The sequence below is a fragment of the Chiroxiphia lanceolata genome, chromosome Z (genome assembly GCF_009829145.1).
Source record: "Chiroxiphia lanceolata isolate bChiLan1 chromosome Z, bChiLan1.pri, whole genome shotgun sequence".
NCBI lineage: Eukaryota > Metazoa > Chordata > Aves > Passeriformes > Pipridae > Chiroxiphia > Chiroxiphia lanceolata.
Window position 1 is genome coordinate 24980970 of NC_045671.1, and position 12745 is coordinate 24993714.

Below are 12745 nucleotides of genomic sequence, written 5' to 3' on the forward strand. Positions count from 1 at the left end.
CACCTTCTATTCTGTCTGGGGACTTGAAAGGAAAAGCTGAGTCTTCATTATCTCTCAGTTTTGCACATTACCCTGGGCAATGCTATTAAACAATTTTCTTAAATCTCAACATTCCTCACTACCCAACTCCCTCTCAACATACAACATAACTATAACTATAACCAACAACATGTTCCCAGAAATTTCCTGGCCAAAATCGCATCTCTAAAATCTGAAATTTCTTTACGCTTTCAAGTAACAGATGCCACACTCACCTCATACTCAAAATAAGGCATTTAAAAGTTAACAATGTACAAGTAATACCAACTATTTAATAAATTAGAATACAGTCACAACTTTAAATTTCCTGATTTTTGTCATATAAACCTGCATCATCACCAGCCAGTGTGTAACTCACAACAGCCTTGACAAAAACATATAATAGAATGGATAGCTTTACAAGCCTCTCAATAAAATAAAGCTACTTATTGAAGTGGCCACTTCATATAATGGAATTTTCATCACTACACATAACATTAATGCAGCCAATTCATTCAGTTCCTACATCTGGTTTTCACTTTCAAGTTGGACTGATATAAGATGTAATGCATTCTGTCTGAAAGTTAAAAACAGATGCCTTCACGACTACTAAAATACTCCAATAAAATGTTAACACCCTGTCCATGCTGTCTTGAGCTTTGAGATGTATTATTACTCATAGCTTACCAACTATTTCATATTTAGTTGAAATGTGAACAACAATTGTACATTTAGGCAGGTGTGACAAAGTCAGTTATTTTAATATGAAAATCTCAGATATTTAACTGAAACAATAAAATAGGATTACATTTTTAGTATAAATGTGTTTATTGGCATATTTATAGTCATAATATGTAAGTTCATAACACAGCATTTAAGTTCATTAATGTAGATCAATTGGAAAACTGATTTGTGATCTATGAATAAGGAAGAGGGAAAATATTGTAATTTTAAATGAAGCTTAACATGTTCTTGATGTCTACAAGAATGAGAGCAGTAAATTGGTAGCAGAAGTCAAATATCGCTCTGCATTGCAGTAGGTCTTTTCATGGATATGATTTGGCCTGCCTCCCTCCAAAAATCATATAAAAATATGTTCAAAATCTATATTTTTATATTACTTTGCAGATTCTATTCTTCTTATGAGATAGATATGGATTTCAGAGTACATCCTACTCTGCAAAATCATCCTTAATCTTAAGGGAGCAATTATATAGCAGTTTTTCATATCTCTTTTTCTATACCTGGGTAAATATTATGAACAGGCCCTGTGGAGTATCCCATGGAATTATCTGCAGTGTCATGCGGTGATAGGGCTGGCTGGAGGGTCTGGATCGCAAGGCAGTCATTCAGGATGTCCTGGCCAAGCTCTGAGCTTGATTGCAACTGAAACATAAGAGATAAAAAAAATAGAAATTATAACATGGGCAAAAACCAGGAAATAAACATAAAAATCCTCAAGACAGTGAAAAATTATTAATGAAGAAATGTTGAGAGATTAGAGAAAGAACGACAATCAGAAATCTTCTCTTTTAAATCCTGATTAACATCATCCTTTATTATAGCAGGCATTTTTTGAATCTGAGGAAGAAAATACTTCCATATGCTTAACAAAACTGTACTCGGGACAAGGGCTATTTGTACACTTAGGAACTGGGACAAATGGACTTCAGTGCATTCTCTTGTCATGCACTGCAAAAGAGAAGAGTGTCCTGGTTCATCAGTAAAGGAGATTTATCACATGTCTGACATTGCTTGTATCAGTGGAGGGCATTATAATAAATAAAAATATTTACATGCTCATTTAATGCCCTGGCTCACTGCAGGACCAGAAAAGCAAAGGTGCTCATGGCACTGGAAACGAGGGACTGGGAATGAGCAGCCAGGAGGGCTAATATTCAAGACAATCAGGATGGAAGTGGGACCACTTTATATGGACCAAAGTTGTCTGAGACACCATTGTTAAACTGACTAGGACTATATTTGTTTTACATTACAGCTGAACTGATCTGACCACGAGTGCTGTGTCACTGCCACTAATCCCAGCTGCATGCATGGCCACTTGCCTGGTACCTGTTCCATCAACAGCAAGTCTGTTTATCTGGCTGATCCAGCAGAAAATTCACTCTGAAAACAATTAATAAACAAGTTCATAAGAAGAATTTTCCTTTGGATGAAACTGGATGAACAGTCTCACTCCAATAAAATACAGTAAAAAAAAAAAATTCACCAAACTAAAATAAGAAAAGGGAGGAAGCCTGCTGCAGCACCCTAACTCAAGGCTGTCTTAGCTGTAATGCCAAACTGCATGTTGAGGTTTATGGCAGATGGATGCTGCTCCAGGCTGCTGGCACTGATGCAGGTCCCAGCTTCATTCCTGATGTTACTGTTTTATATAACAAAAATTTGCCTGTTCATTACAGCCATCATGGGTCATAGACTGGCGTATTCACTTAAAAGCATCAATAAAGGAGGGTGTGAGCTTATATGCATGTTGGACACTGCAGTGGCTGAGATGCCCATAAATATCCTGTCCTGTCCCCCATGCTGGTGCAGAGAAAGTTCATGCAGCATGACAGACAGAAACCTGACCTGGTGCAGTAAGATTTGCTGCACTTGTGTATCAGAGTCCCAAGAAGCTAATGTCACAGATGCAGAGGTTTCTCCTCTCGTTTGTTGCCATGAGAGATGAGCAGGTAACAGTAGCTAGAACATAACCTAGAACCTCTAAAAAACTCCTAGGGGGAGCAAGAGGAACGAGAAATTTCTGTCCATCCTATACTCAGAAATTAATCACAGAATGGTTTGAGTTGGAAGGCACCTTAAAGATAATCTCATTCCACCCTCTCTGCCACAGGCATGGACACCTTCCACTACACCAGGTTTCTTGGAGTCCCATCCAACCTGGCCTTGAACACTTCCAGGGATGGGACAAATTAAGACATGGGATTATTCTGAATGCAACTGTAAAAAGACCCATTACTGTGCCACAAGATGCTGATAAATATTGAAATTACTTTTGATAATATGCACTAGTTGCAACAGAGCAGAGAGTTGGTCTTACCCATCATAAGCACCTGACACAAGGTTAACTGTAGGTAAGAGATATTACACAGCCTGTGATACCTATGCACAGACTATGCATGTTGTAGATTATTCCTTCTCCTAAAAATTTAGTGAGTCATTATTAAGCCCCAAGGTACAGTACCTTTGTGAGGTATATCTGTATTCTAGAATTGTATTGAGGAGAGCAGGGCGGGGAAGAGGGAGAAAAGGAGAAATACCCTGAAAAAAAGCTTTTTCTTTATTATCCATATTTACAAACTGCTATAAGTACGAATGGTTCTTCCGGTGCAGCATGTATCATTGTCTGGTATCACACACTAAATATGCTGGGTTTGCTGCTATCACTAGTAACATGGCTTTTTCATAAAATTAAGTGGTTGTGAAATTAAATGTCAAATACCTTCTCATTCAAATTCTTATCAGTTACATTATTAATAAACATTATGTGACTTTAAATGTCCACAGAATTTAATATGAAAATAATGATGAAAAAATTTGACTTCTATAGAAATCACATAGAATACAAATTCACAGAAGTTGCCTGCATAAAATTGCTTATTTGTGCACTTTTTTTGCAAAAAACGGATTGATTTTCTGTATCAGATAGCACTCATATGGATAAAACAGTGCACAAAACAGGGAGAACTAACTATTTAAATATTAGTTACAAGAATTAAGTAATTCTTGTACAATAAAACAGGCAAACACCTATTTTACAAATTTTTCTATTTTACACTGTTCGGGAGTTTTGTTTTGCATTCACAAATCCTTTGATATTTAGAACAAATCTATCACGAGAATCTGATAGATTTTCTGGCTTGACCAATAGTGAATGCTTATAAAGACAAAGGAATGCCAGGATTATCAACAGAAAAACAAAAACAAAGAAAGAAACACCATGAGACAGCTATGACCTGATTTCTGAAGACAGTTCTTATTTAATGTATTGGCTATTGTTGATTGATATTTACAACCATAAGGGCTAGAAATACGTATTTTATAATCTTACATATGCACACAGAATATAAGTGTATGTATTACAATATCTAAGGTTATGCTATTTTCTATGGCACCACACCTGCCAGAGACAGATGGGCTTCATCTATCTTGCAAGGGCAGAAGCTGTAAGCTGTCAGGGCTGACCAGGAGGGCTCTAAACTAGGTTTGAAGGAGGAAGGGGTTGAAACCAGGCTCTCCAGAGATAAGCCTGAGGGTGGAAAGCCAGAGTTAGAAGTGAAATGAGCAGCACAGCTGAAGTGCATGTACACCAATGCATGCAGCATGGGTAACAAACAAGAGGAGCTGGAAGCCATCGTGCAGCAGGAAAGCTACGATGTAGTTCGCCATCATGGAAATGTGGTGGGATGACTTGTATGCTGCCATAGGTGGCTACAAGCTCTTCAGAAGGGACAGGCAAGGTACGAGAGAGAGGTGGAGGGGTGGCTCTATGTGTTAGAGCTGCTGGAAGGCAGGAGGGCTCTGCAGAGGGACCTGGACAAGCTGGAGAGATGATCTGATTCCAACGGGATGAGGTTCAACAAGGCCAAGTGCTGGCTCCTGCACTTTGGCCACAACAACTCCCTGCAGCCCTACAGGCTGGGGACAGAGTGGCTGGAGAGCAGCCAGATAGAAAGGGACCTGGGAGTTTGGATTGACAGGAAGCTGAACATGAGCCAGCAGTGTGCCCAGGTGGCCAAGAAGGCCACCTGGTATCCTGGCCTGGATCAGGAATGGTGTGGCCAGCAGGACCAGAGAAGTGATTCTTGCCCTGGACTCAGTGCTGGTGAGGCCACACTTCGAGTACTGTGTCCAGTTCTGGGCCCCTCAGTTCAGGAAGGATATTGAGGTGCTGGAACAAGTCCAGAGAAGAGCAACAAGGCTGGTGAAGGGACTCAAGCACAAGTCCTCTGAGGAGAGGCTGAGGGAGCTGGGGTTGTTCAGCCTGGAGAAGAGGAGGCTCAGGGGAGACCTCATCCTCATCACTGTCTACAACTCCCTGAAAGGAGGTTGTAGCCAGGTGGGGGTTGGTCTCTTCTCCCAGGCAACCAGCAGTAGGACAAGAGGGCAAGGTCTTAAGCTCTGCCAGGGGAAGTTTAGGTTGGATTTTAGGAAGAAATGTTTTACAGAGATAGTAATCAGACATTGGAATGGGCTGCCCAGGGAGGTGGTGGATTCACTGTCCCTGGACATTTTTAAGATAAGACTGGATGTGGCACTTAGTGCACTAGTAACCACGGAGGTTGGATCAAGGGTTGGACTTGATGATCTCGCAGGTCTTTTCCATCTCGGTTCATTCTATGATTCAATGATTCTATATGTATATTCTATATGTAACTTTAGAATGACAAGATATGTATTTAACTTACATACGATGAAATCTCCTGAGCAAGAGGTGGGTATTACATTGACTTGTGCAACTGCAGATGCATACTGCTAATTCAAATTGCCACTAAAAATACTACCATGGACCTTCTATAAGCCCTATCCAGGTAAGAGATGCTGGGAATAACTTTACTGTCCCCTACTGCAGGGTATGCATATGAGTAGCTCTTTAAGAGTAATTACTGTCACACCACTGGAAAAAGCAGAAAGCAAGAGAAGAGCCATTCTCTACTGCTTAGTAGGGTAGGACCAGAAACAGGTAAGCTTCCTTTAGCAGAACCAGCCATTAAATTACAGTTGCTTCCCAAACTAGGCACAACTTCTGGAAAACTCCATTTCCCACCATTACTGTTTTGTCTTGATAAGAGACAGTAACCATCCTTTGGTTGTTGTGTCCTGTTTCCTCTGCCATTTAAAGCTCATCCTCTGCCCAATGTTCTTCCAGATTTTTCCTCTGTACTATTAACAGAGGTGACATAAGCTGTGGCCTTTTTGGAACAAAACAGATGGCAAAACACAGACTCTGGTTCAAATAGATCTGATCAAGGCATTTATTTTTCCTGTAAAGACATTCAGGGTAAAAAACCACTCTATCTCAGTCAAATATTTTTTCATATTTCACAAAAGCGTTTTAACTGAATCCAATGTTATGCATTTTGACAAATGCAGGGAAATCAGTGTTATGTGAAGAAACACTGAATAGACAATGAAGAGACAGATGATTTTACAAATAAGCAAAACCCATTCACTGCAATCACAGAATTTTATCTTCAGTTAAAAAAGTTATGAAGGAGAAATAATAATTGACCAGATCTAACTGATGCAGTCTGTTTCTTGCTTTAACACCAACGCATTTCTTTTCCAAACTAGACTGTAGACTTATCATCCAACTGCTAAAGACAGATGATGCTCTGACTTCTGCATACATCACATCCCAGCACAAATCTCCTAGCATCGCGGCTGCAATATCTCATAGCTCCATGATCACCTTGCTTCCCTTACGATCACTGAGCCAAGCACCAGCTACAAGCATGCTGAGACTGAAAACCTGGCAATCCATTTTTAAGAACTGTGAGGTTAGAGAGTTACCTTGCTGAATGGGGAAATCAATAAGTGACAATTTTACCATGCTGAGTGCAGACATTTTTTGTGTGCTGTAATGTAGCCTAAATTTATGGCTGACCAAAGTGCAAATTAACAATCAACTGCTCAGCTAACTTAAAACTTCCCTGTATGAAATATGGGTTCTAAATAACAGATTTTCACTTTTAATAGCTCAGTTTTATGGTAAACTTGTGAAGATTTGTATTTGTATGCTGGAAATAAAAAGAGACATGTCTACTATCACAATGTGGCAGTTTTTTCTAATACACAAAACAAATCACTGTCAGCCATGGTTTACAACTGTTTTATTTCTTTGACAACCAACTAATGTTTATCACCTTTCAGAACAATGGATGGAAATTCTATTCCCTTAAGTTTTACATATGAATAAATAATTACCCAAGATTAAACAAAATAAGCAGAAGTAATTAGAAGGAAGCAAGATTATACAGTCTTCGGTTTTCAATTTCGTTATATTTGAGTTAAAATGCAGAGATGTGCTGTTGATGTGATGCATTACATAAATCCCGAGAAAATGACTCTTTAAAATAAAAGATCATTTCTTTTATATATCTCTAACCAGTGAATGTTTTATCTGAGATCCGCATGTTTTTGTACAACCTGGCTAATTTCCTCAGCATTACTCCTGTACAATAGAAATCAGACACCATCAAGGAAAACATATAAAATGTGTGCTTATGAATACACTTAATCAGAAAAGAAGTATTTTAGGATTTCTCTATTAGTTTGAGAAATCCTAAACCACATAAAATACAATTTCAGTAACTTTAAAATCTGTCTACGTGTATTCAGATTGACTCAAATAATTCTTCAGCAAAGTCTAGACTCATTCAGTCATTCAAACATGCCAGTTTTGTCATTAAATCACAGCATTTTAAATCTTGCTTACATAAAAGCATGCTTAATGGACTACATATATGCTGTGCACCTAGCAGAGTATTTCCATAGATAAGGGGGACATTAGTTATAGTCTATTTATTTTTATGCAGGTTAGATCTGTGCCTGCCATGTCTAAAATGAGCAAAAAATCCCTCTAAATATTGCTATGTTTCATTTCAAGGAATTGTTCTGCACAAGCTGCAACAGCTCTACAGATGTGGTTTTGTTTTCATTATAAAACTAAGGAGACATTTCTGTTATTCACATAGTCTGTCTATTAATTTTCTAAGCACTACCTGTCCAGTACAGAACAAGTTAATAATTTTTATTCAATCTTACTGTCCGTAATTTAAGTTGGCATTGGGAGGGGGGAGCATGACCTATCTAGAGCCACATATTGTACTATCTCTTCTGAAGAAGTAGTCAGAATATAATATTTGCTTGCATAGTTAAGAGTAAAATTATGTCCTGGTTGAATAATGACATTGGTAGTATATAGATGTCACCATGAGAAAATTACAAGTTCACTGTGAAACCAAGCTACGTGACAGTATTTACTCATATTAGTTTTGCTTGCTAGATCCGGATCATCCCTTTACTCATACACATCAGCCTCAAGGTCCAGTGCTTTCTTGCACAGTACCAAACCTTTTTGACAGCAGACAATTAAAGAGAGTCAATAAAAAGTATCCCAATTCTTGCCTCTGGAAACTACAGACATTTTGGGGCAAAGAACCAATGCAGACAGAAGAGATTCCTTGATAACTATTGTTTTCAGGGAGTCATCTGTGCAGGATTTCTAGATAGAAATGTTAAGTGTCTACCACAGCTTTCAGACATGTGTGCGCTATTTTTCTCTGCTTTTACATTCTGTTTCAATTAAATGTTTGGCCAGGAAAACACAATAAAAATCAAATTAGACTACCCTACGTGAACAGTAGTGCTGTTAGGTTCTACGCAAGAATAGTTATTTTGCTCCTCGTAAAGTTTTATTAACAACATTTGAGTTCAATACAAAAATGGCTTCTATCTTCATGTCTCAGCACAGATCAGGAAAATACACCAAAAGTGTTTTTCAGCATCTTGCATTAAAAATCAAAAGGATCTGGAAGCTAGACAATCAGCTAACTTTGGCAAATTTCAAGTCAAGAAGAAATTTTGATTCTGAAGCAATACTACAAAAGGAAAACACTGTTACATTAAGATTGATAACACTAAAATTAATTCTACTTTTATTATATATAGAACAGGCAGTTTTCTTTTGATTGGTATTATTCTAATTTGAGTACTTTTTTGGGTTATATCATCACTAAAATGATACAGGACACCAAGAACATCACTTTAACAGGAAAAATTCCAGGTGGGACAGATCTTAAAGGAAACCTTGAATAAAAAAATCAAACTGAGAATCTTACTTTAAAGAAGGAAAGTATAGTTTGAGTGAGATGTTTTGTAAGTTGCCCTTTTCTGAGATAAAAAAAGTTTGGCCATAGTTTTGTTGAAATTGATTATCATTTTGCTCTACAGAACTAGAAAGCACCCATGTTTGCATGCACACACACACACGCGTGCACACCACCCCACACACTACCTCTCTTCCTGTCCCATATCAGATTGTATCAAATCTGAAAACACTCAACCATCTTAACAGAAATATTATCTACATTACACCTAGGATTCTTTCTATTTCATAATTATTTTTTTTCGCAGTTCCGAACAGGCTTGTAGCTGGTTTTGGTGTGAACAGCAACCTAATAGCTGAACTGTGCCATTCAAAAAGCAGGAAAAAAAATCACTATTTTGTGCCAGACTGATCTGGGGATATAGCTAGTATATGATACCGCTAAACATCAGTTTTCCCAGGTAAATGTAGCCTGACAAAGAAACGACTTGTACTGAATAACTTGCTTTCACTTTCTTAAAATATATCTGTTTGGCAAATTTTCACTTCTTGAGCAGAAAAATGTGTAAAATAAACATGTACTTATCCACCTGGAGCTTCATTTAGCACAAATGTATTTTTCTCCCTGTCACAGATTACAAAAAAATTGCCAAGTAAACTTGTAGATAATATCAGCAATTGTTAGTTTACAGAAACAAAGATTTTCAGATTTCACATTCATTTTTTTTTTTTTAATTCTGCAGCATCCTTTGTATAATACTGGCCTTGACTTTAAATATTTGATTTTGTGTGTATCACACTGAAATTTTATTTCATGCATGTACCAGCTCATACGTGAAAATACTCCTCCATTCAAAATACCTTGATTAGAGCCTAAGATTAAAAGTGGAAAAACACTACAGCTCCCCTAATAAGAGATCAAAATTATTAGCCTTCAGGCATAGGATTTTTACCCTTGCAAAGATTCCTCAGGTCATCCCTGTACGTTTTCATTCACTGTCTTTGAGTTCTGTGCTTAGTGTGCTTCAATGGCAGGATGATGACGTGAAGTGTTGGCTAGGCTGGCACTACTAACTTTCAGTTTCTACTGCCTTCTATTTATTGTGGGGCATTTCTGTGTCAGGTTGGATTTCTTTTGTTGTTGTTAAAGCCATAATTCAGCTTACAGAGCAGTCTCACAAACAGCTGTGCCAGCAGAGCTCTGCAGCACAGGGAGGAAACAAATGGGCAGATGAAGGCCCTCATCATATGGGCCAGTACATCATTGCTTCAGGAGTGAGACTGAGGACTCCACAATCAGTATCAACCAATGCAGCTGCCAACACCTCTCTCCAGCAGTGTGAAATCTGCATAGCGACAACAGATGGAGAGAAGATCTCAGCTTGGAACAGGAATACTCAATGAGGACAGTATTAAAGACTTGGGAAGGGTATCTGTGCTGCTATTAGGGTGGTTAACTGCAACCTCTTAGGCATCCTGTACACAGCTGCAATCTTGCTTGCTCACATACTGATGATGCTTGAGTAGCATAATGGACATTTAAAGCCCAGACTGAAGTGTGACATGGTAATGAGAATCACGGAGTTACAGAATCATAGAATCATTTAGATTGGAAAACACCAGTAAGATCATCAAGTCCAAGTGTAAACCCAGTACTGCCAAGTCCAACACTACACCATGTCCCTAAGCACATATGCGGGTCTTTTAAATCCCTCGTTACTCAACCACTTCCCTGGGCAGCCTGTTTCAATGCCTGACCACTCTTTCAGCAAAGAGATTTTTCCTGATATCGAACCTCAACTTGCCATGGTGAAACTTGAGGCCATTTCCTGTCATCCTGTCACTTTTCACTTGGGAGAACAGACCAACCTCCACGTAGCTATAACTGGCTTTCAGGTAGGAGGCCTCCTTTTCATCCTCCTTTTCTCCAGGCTAAACAATCCCAGCTAATTCAGATGTTCCTCACAGGACTTACTTTCCAGACCCTTCACCAGGTCCATTGCCCTTCTCTGGACACTCTCCTGGAGTGAGTGGCCCAGAACTGGACACAGCATTTGAGGTACAACCTCAGCAGTGCCGAGTACAGAGTCACAATTACTGCCCTGGTCCTGCTGGCCACACTATTGCTCTTGCAGGCCAGGAAGTCACTGGCCTTCTTGGCCACCTGAGCACACTGCTGGATCATGTTCAGCTGCTGTGAACCAGCGTCCCCAGGTCCTTTTCCATCGGGCAGCTTTCCAGCCACTCAGCACTTGACCTTGTTGAACCTCACACCACTGGCCTTGGCCCATCAATCCAGCCTGTAGAGATCCCTCTGCAGAGCATTCTTACCCTTCAGCCAATCAACACTCCCACTAACTTGGTGTCATCTGTAAACTGAGGATGCACTCAAGCCCCTTGTCCAGACGATTGATAAAGATACTAAGTAGAGCTGGCCATACTGAGCCCTGGGGAACACCACTGGGTGTTCCATTCACTGCCACTCTCTGGGCCTGGCCATACAGCCAGTTTTTTACCCAGTGAACAAAGTGCTCATCCGAGCCATGAGTAGCCAATTTCTCCTGGAGAATGCTGTGGGAAACAGCATCAAGGGGTTTACTAAAGTCCAGGCAGACATCATCCACAGCTTTTCCTTCATCCAGTAAGCAGGTCACCCTGTCATAGAAGGAGATCAAGTTGGTCAAGCAGGCCTTTCACAAAACCCTAGTGGCTGGGCCTGATTCCCTGTTTGTCCTGTACATGCCATGTGATAGCATTCAGGATGTCCTGCTCCCTGATCTTCCCCAGCACCCAAGCTCAGGCTGATAGTCCTATAGTTCCCTGGATCCTCCTTCCAGCCTTTCTTACACATGGGAGTCACATTTGCCAATTTCTATTCAATTGGGACCTCCCTGGTTAGCCAGGACTGCCAGTAAATGATGTAAAGTTGCTTGCTGGACTCTTTTGTCAGCTCTCTCAGTACCCCCGGGGGGATCCCATCTGTTCCTATAGACTTGTGAGTCTCTAAGTGGTGCAGCATGTCAGTGACCATTTCCCCCTGGATTGTGGAGGCTTCATTCTGCTCCCCATCCCTGTCTTCCTGCTCAGGGTGCTGGGCTCCCACAGAATAACTGGTCTGACAGTGAAAGACTGAGGCAAAAGTAGCATTAAGCACCTCAGCCTTTTCCTTACCTTTTGTCACTGTGTTTCCCCCTGGCATTCAATAAAGATTGGAGAGTCTCCTTAGCCCTCCATTTGTTGCTAATGTCTTTATAGAAACATCTTTCATTATCTTTTATGGCAGTGGTCAGATTAAGTTCTAGTTGGGCTTTGGCCCTTCTAATTTTCACGCTGCATAACCTCACAATATCCTTGTAGTCTTCCTGAGTTGTCTATCCCTACTTCCAAAGGCCAGAAACTCCCACTTATTTCCCAAGTTCCAGACAAAGCTCTTTGTTCAGCCAGGACAGTCTTCTTCTCCACTGTCTCCTCATTCATCACATGGGGATGGTGTGCTCCTGTGCCTTTAGGATTTCCTTCCTGAAGAATGTCCAGCCTTCCTGGAGCCCTTTTCACTTCAGGACCGCCTCCCAAGTGACTTTCTCAACCAGGCTTCTAAAGAAAGAAAGATTCTTGCTCTCTCAACCCATGTTCATGGCAGGGAAGTGAAGACACAGAAACAGAGAAAAGGATATCGTTTGATATTAGAAAAGGACCTGAAGAATATGAAATGCTATGATCATGCACTGACAGCTGTTTACAGAATTTTGAGACAATTCGGATTTTTTTTTTTTTTGCCATGTCTGTACATGTCAGCAGGGTGACAGCATGTATGCCTTCTGGTGCACGTTTCAACACATCACCCTGCCAAAGCTCACAGGAGTATGAGCCCAA

The 12745-nt window shown here is 40.0% G+C and overlaps 1 protein-coding gene across 11 annotated transcripts in view; it reads right to left on the minus strand.

The window, feature by feature from the left end:
* GLIS3 (GLIS family zinc finger 3) overlaps positions 1-12745 on the minus strand; it is a 193709-nt gene that overhangs the window by 53312 nt on the left and 127652 nt on the right. For all 11 annotated transcript variants that reach the window (XM_032675671.1, XM_032675676.1, XM_032675673.1 and 8 more), the window contains one exon: positions 1263-1404. In XM_032675671.1, coding sequence (XP_032531562.1) covers positions 1263-1404 — 142 coding nt within the window. The remainder of the gene's footprint in view (positions 1-1262; positions 1405-12745) is intronic.